General features: G+C 39.6%; 1 protein-coding gene across 1 annotated transcript in view; it reads left to right on the plus strand.

Moving 5' to 3' along the window:
* LOC139941715 (NBAS subunit of NRZ tethering complex-like) overlaps nucleotides 1–10,782 on the plus strand; it is a 42,580-nt gene extending 31,798 nt beyond the window's left edge. Inside the window, exons 46-57 of the mRNA XM_071938328.1 lie at nucleotides 275–393; nucleotides 1,273–1,371; nucleotides 3,013–3,126; nucleotides 3,691–3,885; nucleotides 4,201–4,260; nucleotides 4,475–4,722; nucleotides 6,855–6,963; nucleotides 7,509–7,592; nucleotides 8,287–8,423; nucleotides 8,559–8,691; nucleotides 9,001–9,129; nucleotides 9,311–10,782. Coding sequence (XP_071794429.1) covers nucleotides 275–393; nucleotides 1,273–1,371; nucleotides 3,013–3,126; nucleotides 3,691–3,885; nucleotides 4,201–4,260; nucleotides 4,475–4,722; nucleotides 6,855–6,963; nucleotides 7,509–7,592; nucleotides 8,287–8,423; nucleotides 8,559–8,691; nucleotides 9,001–9,129; nucleotides 9,311–9,598 — 1,715 coding nt within the window. The 3' untranslated portion in view covers nucleotides 9,599–10,782. The remainder of the gene's footprint in view (nucleotides 1–274; nucleotides 394–1,272; nucleotides 1,372–3,012; nucleotides 3,127–3,690; nucleotides 3,886–4,200; nucleotides 4,261–4,474; nucleotides 4,723–6,854; nucleotides 6,964–7,508; nucleotides 7,593–8,286; nucleotides 8,424–8,558; nucleotides 8,692–9,000; nucleotides 9,130–9,310) is intronic.
* The last annotated feature ends 1,854 nt before the right edge of the window (nucleotides 10,783–12,636 follow it).

The following is a 12,636-nucleotide window of genomic DNA, read 5'->3' on the forward strand; positions in this document are numbered from 1 at the left end:
TTGTGTTGAGGTGCAATTTTGACTAAAAATATGATGACTCATAACAAGTTTTGTAATTTGTCCCCTGACTTGTTTGTAGTGACAATGTGTTCAAGTGAGGTCAAATTGAATCGGTATAGGATTGAGCGTGTACAAAAGTTTGAAATCAAGCGCTGTAGTTTAAGTCTGTGTTGTAACTGAATACTTTCCGATACCTGTTTTTTCAGGGCTTGATTATAAGAGCTTATTAGAGTCTGTGGTGTAACTGAATACTTTCCGATACCTGTTTTTTCAGGTCTTGATTATAAGAGCTTATTAGATGGAGAGACTGATCCAGTGGATGTGATTGGTCCAGTGCTGAGTGGAGCAAATGTACACGTTATTGCTAAAGTAGCAGCTAAGATACCTCTACAGGTATGTTAATTGGTGCTCCATCAACCCCCCTTTCCACCCCCTTCTATTAGAGATCAGTTCAAACTATCCCGCTTGTGAACATCATACACACATTCATAGTACATGTACGTATGCCTCCTGCAGGGTTAAAGTCACGCTATCTCTTATAAACGATAAGATCATACTAATTGAAATGTTGTCACACCACAAGTTCTTTCAGAACCACCACAACTGGCGTGTCATTTTCACATCAGTTTTTTTACTGGTCCGTATTTTATATCAAATAGGTATGTTTTTCAAAGCTGAACGAGCCAGCCGAACTCTGCAGAGTTTAAAGTGACTGGTCCTCATTATGGGTCCCGTGTACTACTATACACATATTGACTGGCGATGAGGTAACTAGTGTACGTCTATTCCCTCGAGGGACTTTGAGTGACCAGAAGAGGGACTTACGCCGAGGGCAATAGGCCCCTCTTCTGGTCACTCATAGGCCCGAGGGGGAATAGACATACACTAGTTACCGAATTATGCCAGTCAATATGTGTTTTATAACACAGCTCGGTCTTAAATGTCAAATAAGAACAGAAATCTGGAAAAGAAAGGAAGTTTTGTAGTTGCTGTTCACGGTTCATGTCAAGAGAGGGCTCTGTAACCAGGCACTATTTTCAAAGACTAGTGCCCACTCGGGTACTAGTTCCCGAAAAGCACGCCGCGCGATCACTAGACTCTAATAGTTCATCCCAGGTGACCGTATTTCAGCCAACCAGAATACAGAACAAGCAAGAGGTGTGTTATAGTCTTAAATATTACTCTATTTCTATTGAACTAACTTAACTAAGAGATATCTGCTTAGATTGTGTGTGTCATCTTTGCATGATTATTTGTGATCGATCGTTACAGGGAGGTGGGAACCTGTCTTCCAGTCAGGTGTTCTTGGCCTACATCATTAAGCTATTCTGGGAAGGTGATCAGGGCTTTAAGAAAGCTCCAGAGTCTATAGTAAGTTTAGTTTTGTTTTCAATTCAATTCAAAAAATAGTTAATGGCCTGACGTTTGGACCCTAGCAGAGTCTTTCTCGAAGGCTAAATGACAACACAACAAACATGAACAGGTAACTAAGTGAAAAATAAGCAGTGAAGTGGAAATACATGAATGGGGTTAGAAAGCATACATAAAAAAGCAGGGGGTAAACAATGAATACGGGGACAAAAAGGGGGGGTGAAGGGAAGGGACTGGCTTGACCACAAGTAAGAAGATGGAAACACAAAGGACAACATCAAGGGTGGGGAGGTGGGGTAAAAAAGTATTTAATTAGTGAAAGAGGCTCAGGCTAAAAGGCTATGGGGAAAAAGGAGACGGCAAAACAAAAGGTTTATAAGTCGTTTCCTTCTTGGATGTTCAGACCATGGGGTTGAATGGTCTGGAGGCGTCTAATCCAGAGTTTCTCCCTACTCAAACGAACAGTCTCTCTGTGGTTGCCTAGTGCCTCTATGCCCTGTAAGATCATGTCAGAAATGGAGTGATTAGGAAGATTGAAGTGATGACCTACAGGTGTATCTAGCTTTTGGGTCTTGACTGTAGATCTGTGGCCGTAGAAACGCCTCTTGAGTGTAGTTCTTGTTTCACCTATATATTGAACACCACAGACTCTGCAAGATATGAGATAAATGAGATTAGTGGTGGTGCAGGTGACATGACCCCTTGTCTTATGGGTGGTACCGCCGGTGTTACTGGTGAAGGAGTCCGATTCCCTGATGTGTTGTCAATTCAATTCAATTCAATTCAATTCAATTCAATTCAAGGTCAACAAACAAACAACAAACAAACAAACAAACAAACACCCCAACAAACAAACAAACAAACAAACAAACAAACAAACAAACAAACAAACAAACAAACAAACAAACAAACAAACAAACAAACAAACAAACAAACAAACAAACAGGGAAGAAGAAACAAGGACAAGACAAACACACAATGACATTACAAAATGCTGACAACAAAACACAAAGAATATTAAACCAGGCTAACTGAAGACAACAAAAGTAAAGAGATAAGTAGAGAAAAAAAGCTATGTACGTAGTGGGAGAGGAGGACTCTTTTTATATGAGAGCTTAAATTGACCTACAGACCCTTACTGTTTGTCTTGCTTTGTATTTACTTTTGTTTTTATATTACTTATTTTACATACTGTCTGCTTGTATTTGTTGTTGTTTAATGGCCAAATAAAGAATAAGAATAAGACAGCATTGTTCTTAAATCGCTAGAGATAGCGTTCCAAAGACCTGGACCAGTGAATCGAAGGGTGTTGCTAGAGTGCAGGGTGCGGGTGAAAGGAAGAAACAGGTTATTACAGATCTAGTTGAGTAATCGTGAATTTCATAAAGAGTGATTAAAATAGACCTCAATGATAATGTTGGGAGTATTTGTCTCGCATTGTTTGTTATTATACCAAAGAAGATATTGATAAAAAATCAAATTCTGTCTATTACAAAAAAATCAATTTCAGTAAGTATTTTCTTTTTTAGGGGTAACACAAAATGAGGAGTGTACAATGCGCTTACCCTGTGCCCCCCTTTCCTCTAGTGTAATCACTAGTAGCCAAGTTAAAGTCATTGTTTTATCTTCTTGTTTGTTCAGGCTGACTGGCTTCATCGTTATGAAGGATGTGGGGAGTTATTCAATCGCATCAATCCGGCAGATTTTACCTCCTTCATTTCAAACGTTATCTTCACTGAAAACTCCATCCAAAAGGTTTGTATTGTTGTATCTGATGCCCCCAAAATCTGATATGAGTCTTTGAATCAAAGCTTAGCGAGTGTATATGTTCCTCAGTTAGACACCTGTAATGTTTAATCAACTCTCATTAAGTTAACAAGTTGTAGTGCAGAAATTGCAATGTGGTTACCACTTTTCATGTGTCTCAAATGTAACTGCCACAGTCAATGTTCAATGTGACTGTAGTTTTGACCTTGTGAGGGAGGATTACACGGCAAATTTCTTTGTATTACAACTAAAAAATGTTGTTATAACAGGTAAACAACAATAATAATAACATCAAGGGATCAAAACACTTTGTTTCACATGTTCAAATCAGGTATATTTGTTTCACACTCAAATGGCGCAACCAAGATAATTGTGATGATGGTTTCCAGTGCATTGCGTTGATACTGGTTGCTCTCTGAGTTTGTAGAAACTAGAAGTTGGGTATGAATCACTTGTTAGACACTGAGAATTTGATGCTACAACATTGGAGACAGAGAAACAAACTAATGTCTGTCATTCATAAAGTTTATAAATATCGTTTTCTTTAAGTAGCTGGAGCTTGATTGCCGTCAGAAAATTGTGACTAGAGCTTTGAAGTTCAGTCGTCAACAGACTGGTAAACAGAAACTAGCCGCAGCAGTGGGAGCCTTTACTGTGGATTGGGCATCAGAGAGACTTCAACAGTACCTGAAACATCTACAGAGTCTGGAATCAGACGGGGTACAGGATCTTAAAGATTATGATAAGGTACTAAATTAGTAGCTACATTTCTGATTTCCTTTTAAGTGGGTTTCTCAGTTTGTTTTAATGACACCCTGGATGAATTCCTTGCCATTTGAACCAGGAAAATTAGGGTTAATTATATCGTTAAAAAGGTTGCCATCTACAATGGTTGAACCAATAAATGCTCACATATTTGAGCATATAGTGTTAAGAAGTTCATAGTGGGATAGTGTAACACTTTTGCGTGCTTTAAAAAATTGCATGCTTTTTCCCTTTTGCAGATAAAATAGTTTTGATGAAAAAGTAGGAATTATTCATATTGTTCTTGTTGTCTTGCAGCAGAAGACTGGGTCATTGTTTACTGTGCAGTATGACCTTACGCAAGGAGACACGGATAAGGTGAGATTGTAAAATTGCACGAATGTTGTCTGGTTGTGGTTAGTAAGTTCTGATGGCTGGTAGGCTATTTACCATAATTGCTCCTCTTAATCCAGGTGTATAAATGGAAGCTTGAGAGGGTTGTGGCAGTTTGGTTTTGAATTAACAACCCCTTAGCACTAATTTAAGCATCCAAAACTTCTCCTCAATTGAAAGAAATTCCAATCAATTTCAGATGAAGAACTTAATGATGTCATTACTGACTGGTGGTGCAACATTGGAGCTTATCGATGGACTGTTGAAGCAGACCACTCTAGACAAATGGACGTCACTCTCAGCGGTCCAGCACACACTGCAGGCATTGATGACTTCTCTGATGGGAGACAAAGATGAGAAACCAGGCAGGGGTCTGGAGGATGTAGAGACTCTCCTTAGTAAGATGGAGACTGTACTCACTACTGTCAGCCAACATGAACAGCAACAGTAAGTTACTGTCTTGTCTATTTCTTTAGTGTTTTTACTGACTACTGTCAACCAACATGAACAGCAACAGTAAGTTACTGTCTTGTCTATTTCTTTAGTATTTTTACTGACTACTGTCAGCCAACATGAACAGCAACAGTAAGTTACTGTTTTGTCTATTTCTTTAGTATTTTTACTGACTACTGTCAGCCAACATGAACAGCAACAGTAAGTTACTATTCTAAATTAAATGCAAAAAATAGTTAATGGCCTGACGTTTCGACCCTAGCAGAGTCTTTCTCGAAGGCTAAATGACAACACAACAAACATGAACAGGTAACATAAGCAGTGAAGTGGAAATACATGAATGGGGTTAGAAAGCATACATAAAAAACAAGAACTACAGGGGGGTAAACAATGAATAGGGGGACAAAAAAAGGGGGGGGGGTTGAAGGGAAGGGACTGGCTTGACCACAAGCAAGAGGATGGAAACACAAAGGACAACATCAAGGGTGGTGAGGTTGGGTAAACAGTAATTTATTAGTGAATGAGGCTCAGGCTAAAAGGCTAGGGGGAAAAAAGGAGACGGCAAAACAAAAGGTTTATTAGTCATTTCCTTCTTGGATGTTCAGACCATGGGGTTGAATAGTCTGGAGGCGTCTAATCCAGAGTTTCTCCCTACTCAAACGAACAGTCTCTCTGTGGTTGCCTAGTGCCTCTATGCCCTGTAAGATCATGTCAGAAATGGAGTGATTAGGAAGATTGAAGTGATGACCTACAGGTGTATCTAGCTTTTGGGTCTTGACTGTAGATCTGTGGCCGTAGAAACGCCTCTTGAGTGTAGTTCTTGTTTCACCTATATATTGAACACCACAGACTCAGCAAGATATGAGATAAATGAGATTAGTGGTGGTGCAGGTGACATGACCCCTTGTCTTATGGGTGGTACCGCCGGTGTTACTGGTGAAGGAGTCCGATTCCCTGATGTGTTGTCTACAGACGATGCATTTGGAGATGTTGGAACACCTAAAAGTTCCCTGTGGTAGAGGGGGATTAACATCATCATTAATGGGAGGGACTTCTGCTCGGACAATAAGATCCCTGAGACTTGGTGGGTGTCTGTAGGCAACTATGGGTTCTTCCTGCACAGCACGTTGAAGTCGATCTGATGTGTGAAGAATATGATGGTTAGAACTGGTTATTTTACGAATGGGAGGAAGTGAGGGGTGGAAAGTGACAACAAAAGGAACTTTCCCCGTAGGACTCTGTTGTTTCTTGGGTCCTTTATTCTAAATTAAGTAATAAACTACAAGGGAACCTGACTGAATACATTTTTTAATAATTTAGGGTTGAACAATGCTTCTTTGTTCAACCCTAAATTGTTTCAAACTAACTTAGTCAGTTTCCCTTGTGGTTTATTACTTGATATATGAAATAAAATGTTGCATCCCCTCAAAATGAATCAATGAATAATCTGATGATCCCTCTTCTGCCTCCAAGGTTGTATCCCAAGTATACAGCTGTAGGGCTTGTGACCCCCCCCCCCCCCTTGAAATGTGCCCGGCCAGATAGCTTGGTTGGTTGGTGGAGTGCCAACTCGTTTGTCTGGAGGTTGCAGCGTCAAATCCAACTGCATTAAATAAAAAAAATTAACCAAAAATTCTTTTTTTTTATGTACCCAGTCAGTTTCCCTCATGGTTTATTACTTGATTCTGTTATTACTCCTGTCTCGGAATGAAACTTAGATACCATCAAGAGCAACTAGCTGTGCTGGGCAGTGAAACTGTGACATGTAGGCTGAAAATAGTGAAGATTGTCAGTTTCAGATATTGGAGGAAAAAAGTCCAAACAGGGAAAACCAACTGAGCCAACCTGAATACCTCAGCAATGCTGTAGTTTCTTTAATCTTTGTCTAATGTTTCTTCCTCAGCAATGCTGTAGTTGTTTTAACCTTTGTCTAATGTTTCTTTCTCAGCAATGCTGTAGTTTCTTCAACCTTTGTCTAATGTTTCTTTCTCAGCAATGCTGTAGTTTCTTTAACTGTTGTCTAATGTTTCTTCCTCAGCATAGCTGTAGTTTCTCTAACTGTTGTCTAATGTTTCTTCCTCAGCATAGCTGTAGTTTCTCTAACTGTTGTCTAATGTTTCTTGCAGGGGTACTCTCATTAAAGCAAGTCAAGTCTTAGATGTCCTCAGACCATTTTGTAGTGACAGCTCCATTGATGCCAAGTTACGAATTAACCTACTGCTAATACTGGAAAGGGTAAGCTAATTCACATGGCTGAAATATGTGTATAAACCCAATTCACCGGACATCATTATCAAAATAATCTTAGTTTTGGGAGTCAGTGTTCAAGCGCTACATACAAAGTGTCGTCCTGAGAACAAACGACATCCATATAATATAGGAACATGAAACACTATGTGGATTATATGGACACACATCCACACAGCTACTTTTTACAGTGTTAAAGAGAAGGATTTTCCTTGAATAAACAGAACGATGGAATGTCCATTGAGTTACTGCAACAAGGAGGTGTGTCTCCATGTGTTTTATTTTGTTTGCATTTTCCCCATGTGTTATAGTGTAGTGCGCAGATTAGACGACATAGTGTTAACATGCTTACCACAATTTGTACGTGCAATTTGACTCCCAAAATGGTAAGCTTGGTAGACAGTAGCCACTTATGATGTTGGTGAAAAGGGGTCCACATAATATATTTTTATGTGTGTAGTAATTGTCTTGCTGTGTATATTGAATAATGTTTGGATACTGACAATTAGCAATTGGTTATTTTTGTTTTTTAGACCTTCAACCTTGATGAGGAAGATTCCATGTTGTTGCTGTTCTATCGTACGGAGGCTCTTGTATCTACCCTCTGGAAACAACAGGTATATTCTTAACCAAAACTATAGTAATTCACTTCCGGGTACATCCATGTATACAACTCTTTTGGGAGAAGCGTTGACTCAGAGAAGAATTGATGTGTTCTTGAGTTTTCAAACAGCATACTTGTCTTCAGCAGAGCTTGAAGCGTTGAGACCACACCTGCTCTTCTCTGAACCAACACTTCTCCCAAAAGAGTTTAATACTTCTGGGTTCCCTTTTCTCTAGGCCACTTATCTTTATTTGTTTCGCTATTCTCATCCACATTTGCAGGAAGTAAGAACTCGATTTATACTTTGCTAATCAGAAACACCATAGCTTGATTCCAGTAGGCTTGCCAGCTTGGCTGTGAGACACCACTGGTGTAGATTTAACTTGAGTCCAGTAGGCTTGCCAGCTTGGCTGTGACACACCACTGGTGTAGATTTAACTTGAGTCCAGTAGCTAGGCTTGCTAGCTTGGCTGTGACACACCACTGGTGTAGATTTAACTTGAGTCCAGTAGCTAGGCTTGCCAGCATGGCTGTGACACACCACTGTTGCAGATTTAACTTGAGTCCAGTAGCTAGGCTTGCCAGCTTGGCTGTGACACACCACTGGTGTAGATTTAACTTGAGTCCAGTAGCTAGGCTTGCCAGCTTGGCTGTGACACACCACTGGTGTAGATTTAACTACATTTTGTTTTGATGATATCTATTAGGTGAGTGAAGAGGATGTAGCTACTAACGAAGCTCGCCAACGTCTCTTCACATCACTCTTACAAAGCAGCCAGGCAATGGATCAGCTTATTACTCTCTCCAAATTACTGCAGCAGTGGCCTCCACTTCAAGTCTCAAGGTATGGATTGAAATAAGAAATATTATCAACTTCATTCAGAAAGACATGTTGGTTTTTAATAGGCATGTAAGACCTCGTTACTACTCCTTGATTCCCTTTATTGTGACTAACACTATATTTGTGTTTATTCTACAGCACCGAGACTGCAGATACTCCGTGGGTTCAGCTACTGATTAAATGGATTCAACATGAGGATAGCTGCCAACATGAAGAGGTCTTACTCAAGCTCTTTGATTACTTCCAAGAGAATGATGTCATCAGCTCAGAGGTGGGTCATAGGTCATCACACAAACCATCAATACGTAGTTCCCAGTCAGGACTCAAATTTGGGGCAAAATCCACAAAATCTTGAGATGCGTAGCCCAGAATCGTTACTGGACCAGGATTTCATTTACAAGACTAGAGTAAAAATGAGTAGAGACTTGAATCAAATTGAGAAGTCAGTTTTATCATTTTTAAACTGTTTAATTGATCGTACACTTGAGAAGATTTATCTCTTCTGTCTTTCCTTGCTAGTGCCACAAACTATTTTTTTCGAATGATTTGCAATGTTTTTACTTCATTATCTTTTGGACAGTGTGTTGAAGTCTTGTACCAAGAGTTGGTTGCCCAAGGAGCAATGCTGACTGCCATGAAGCTTGTTTTGGTTACCAGGGATACCAGACTATATCCACTCATCTTGGAGTATATGCAGCAAGATACAAAGGTAATAGCAACAATTTTACTTTTAATTTAAAAATATTTATAGAGTGCCTTATGCGAGGGCCTTTAAGGCATTTCACAGATAAATAAGATTCAAAAACATGTGTTAACAGGAAAAGGTAAACCAAAATACAATATTATTGATACAAAATGATTGTAAGTGACATGTTTTGTTTGTTTTTCAGATATCTCCAAGTTCCTATGACAACCAACTATTTTGCCTTCTTGTTGATAATGACCTTGTTGCTAAGGTTGCGACCACACCCTACTACGCCCCTCTCATCCAATTCCTGTTGACCTCGCAGGAAGCCGAACCTCTCAAACCAAAGGTCAAGGTCATTGTAGGTCAGCTTAGAGCAGCAGGTCATGAAACGGCAGCAGGTACATTGCTGTTGAGGTTCCAGGGGGCACATTCAATGTTCGGCACTCTGGACACTGCTTACTCAGCTCTTAAGTGTTGGTTAGGAAAGTAAGAATGTTTCAAAAGTAAGAATGTTATTCACGAGCGGTTGGGCCGATTCATTTGTAAGTCGTCAATGGCATTGCAACAATGTTTAAAGTAGCTTTATTAAAACTGTTATTTAAAGTATAAACTTCTGAATAATTAGCATTTTAAGAATTTTGAAAACAAATGATATTGAGTTGAATGCGCTTGATTGCTAGGCCATAACACAGCTCATAATGGAATAAAGGCCCTGTTGGAAACCAGGGCCATAACACAGATCATAATGGAATAAAGGCCCTGTTGGAAACCAGGGCCATAACACAGATCATAATGGAATAAAGGCCCTGTGGAAAACCAGGGCCATAACACAGTTCATAATGGAATAAAGGCCCTTTTGGAAACCAGGGCCATAACACAGATCATAATGGAATAAAGGCCCTGTTGGAAACCAAGTCTTGGGCAGAGGCTTGACTCGGGCTCCTTTTTTCAGAGGTTTTGAAAACATTCACTCTCAGGGCTCCAAGCTAATTGGCTCAGCCCAAACCGTTGGGCCCAAGCCCAAACCAGGCCAAGCCTTGCGAGCCGTTGGGCCAAGCTCAAACCAAGGTTTTAAAGAGGACATAATTATGTTAAAAATGCTGTGATGTTTCAAAAAAATGATGACTCTATAATAGAATAATGCAAGGCCTATAATATCTATTGTAAAGCAACAGGTCAATGATCGTGTTGAAATTACTGGACTGGAAACTAAACATTTTTGTTAACTTTCATTTTCATTCTAATTCATTATGTGGTTTTGGACAATGTGTGAAAAAGATTACAAATGAATAGCATTGGGGCCATATTTAAGAAACCTTTTGGAGGGAGTCCTTCAGGAAATATGTAAAACTCTTGTGTCTGGTGGATTAGTCCTCATTTTTAATTATTGGCTCCAGCAAAAAAAAAAAAAAAAAAAGCTGAACAAACATAATTATTGTTATTGGGAAGGGTAGATAATCTTGGCATTCTATGTTTAATGAAACACACCAAACGACAGATTTGTTAAAGTATAAGCTTGAAATTTTGTGGTAAAATGTTTCTGTGTTTTTAATGGTTTTATGAATTTTGTGCAAATGGATATTGAGCTTATTTCTATCACTACAATCGAAATACATCCATTTTACCATATTGATCAATGTTATTGTACTATAACTAATATTGTAATTACAATAAAGGAATGGAATCAAACAAAGATTGGGGATCAATGGCGATTCTCATCATTTTTACTATCCATTAAGTTAGTTTGGCGCCCTCTATAGCCCAACCATCCTCAATATTGCTTCACAGGTGACTGCTCTATAATCCGACACCCCTATTTTCCGACACCCCTATGTTCGGACACCCCTATGTTCCGACAGCCCTATGTTCCGACACCCCTATGTTCCGACATCCCTATGTTCGGACACCCCTATGTTCCGACAGCCCTATGTTCCGACACCCCTATATTCCGACACCCCTATGTTCCGACATCCTTATATTTCAACGACCCAAACACCCCTATGTTCCGGCACAGGCTATGTTCCGACAACCTGCACCAATATTGTGTGTTAGCCATTTTTAAAGAAAACGGTGTGACTTAAAGAAATAACACATGACCGCAAGTTTAATTTCTGTATAAAAAGTGTTATTCTGCTATTAAAAAATAGCAACTTTGGTTTATTTAGAAAGAGGACTGAAACATGGAGGGGGTGGTAGGACTTAATTATTTATTATTATAAATTGTAAACAAATTATTATAAATATTAAATGTTTTTTGACAAGAAATTACACATCGGCGCAATAAACGCAGGGGAGGGTTGGAATTGTTATAAATTGAAGGCTCATGAAATGTTATCAACACGTACACGCACCTAACAATAGCAAAGTACCAAGTATTTTATTGCCAGCTAACTCGAGAAGCCATAACTCATGTTTATAACCACACAACAAATGAAATGCATGCCTCAACAAGCAACAAAATCATGTGTGATTCGATTATCTTAACTTGATTCCATCACTTTTAAAAACAGTACAAATTCAACTTATGAATGTTCAAACCTATTCCCGGCCGGAATTCGCCGGGAAACATTGCTGTAACTCAAGTTGTGTTTTTGTTATTGATCAACAGAGTACTAATGTGAGAAAACTAACTTGTCGGAACATAGGGGGTCGGAATATAGGTGTGTAACCGTTTCACAAGATGATCTCCTGGCCGAAACTATACAGATATCATGCACTCAACTTTTTGTAAAGTGCTTGGCATTTGGTTGCTATTGAAGTGTATGTGATGCACCCTTTCTGGACAAGCCAAACTATGAAGCCCTATTGGTGCCACTTGACAAGTGCATATATTGTTTCACTGAATGAGATGTATTTCACAGCACCGCCACATATCTTGCGGCCGGCACTTATTATCTCGCGGCCGCCACTTATTATCTTGCGGCCGCCACTTAGTATCTTGCGGCCGCCACTTAGTATCTTGCGGCCACCACTCATTATCTTGCGGCCGCCACTTATTATCTTGCGGCCGCAACTTATTATCTCGCAGCCGCCACTTGTTATCTTGCGGTCGCCACTTAGTATCTCGCGGCCGCCACTTATTATCTTGCGGCTGCCACTTAGTATCTTGCAGCCGCTACTTATTATCTTGCGGCCGCCACTTAGTATCTTGTGGCCGCCACTTAGTATCTTGCCACTTATTATCTTGCGGCTGCCACTTAGTATCTTGCTGCCACAACTTCAAGTTGTGTAATTGAAAACAGGTATTGGGACAGGTTGTCATTCATAAAGAAGTAAAGTCATGCAAAAGTTGTCGGTATTTTGCAATGTTGGACAACATGGAACGGGATTTATTAAAACAAGTTTATTTCCAGCTTGGATTAAATTACAGGGAAAAACTGTGCTCTTTAGCAGCCAATCATAGAATCATAATCAGTATGCGGACCCTAAAGCGTGAATTGAGAAAGCTTGGACTTTTCAGAAGAAAACACAAATCTGACTTGTTAGATGTTGCCATGTTTATTGTTAAAACTAAAACAGACCAAGGAA

Source organism: Asterias amurensis, chromosome 9 (genome assembly GCF_032118995.1).
Source record: "Asterias amurensis chromosome 9, ASM3211899v1".
Taxonomy (NCBI): domain Eukaryota; kingdom Metazoa; phylum Echinodermata; class Asteroidea; order Forcipulatida; family Asteriidae; genus Asterias; species Asterias amurensis.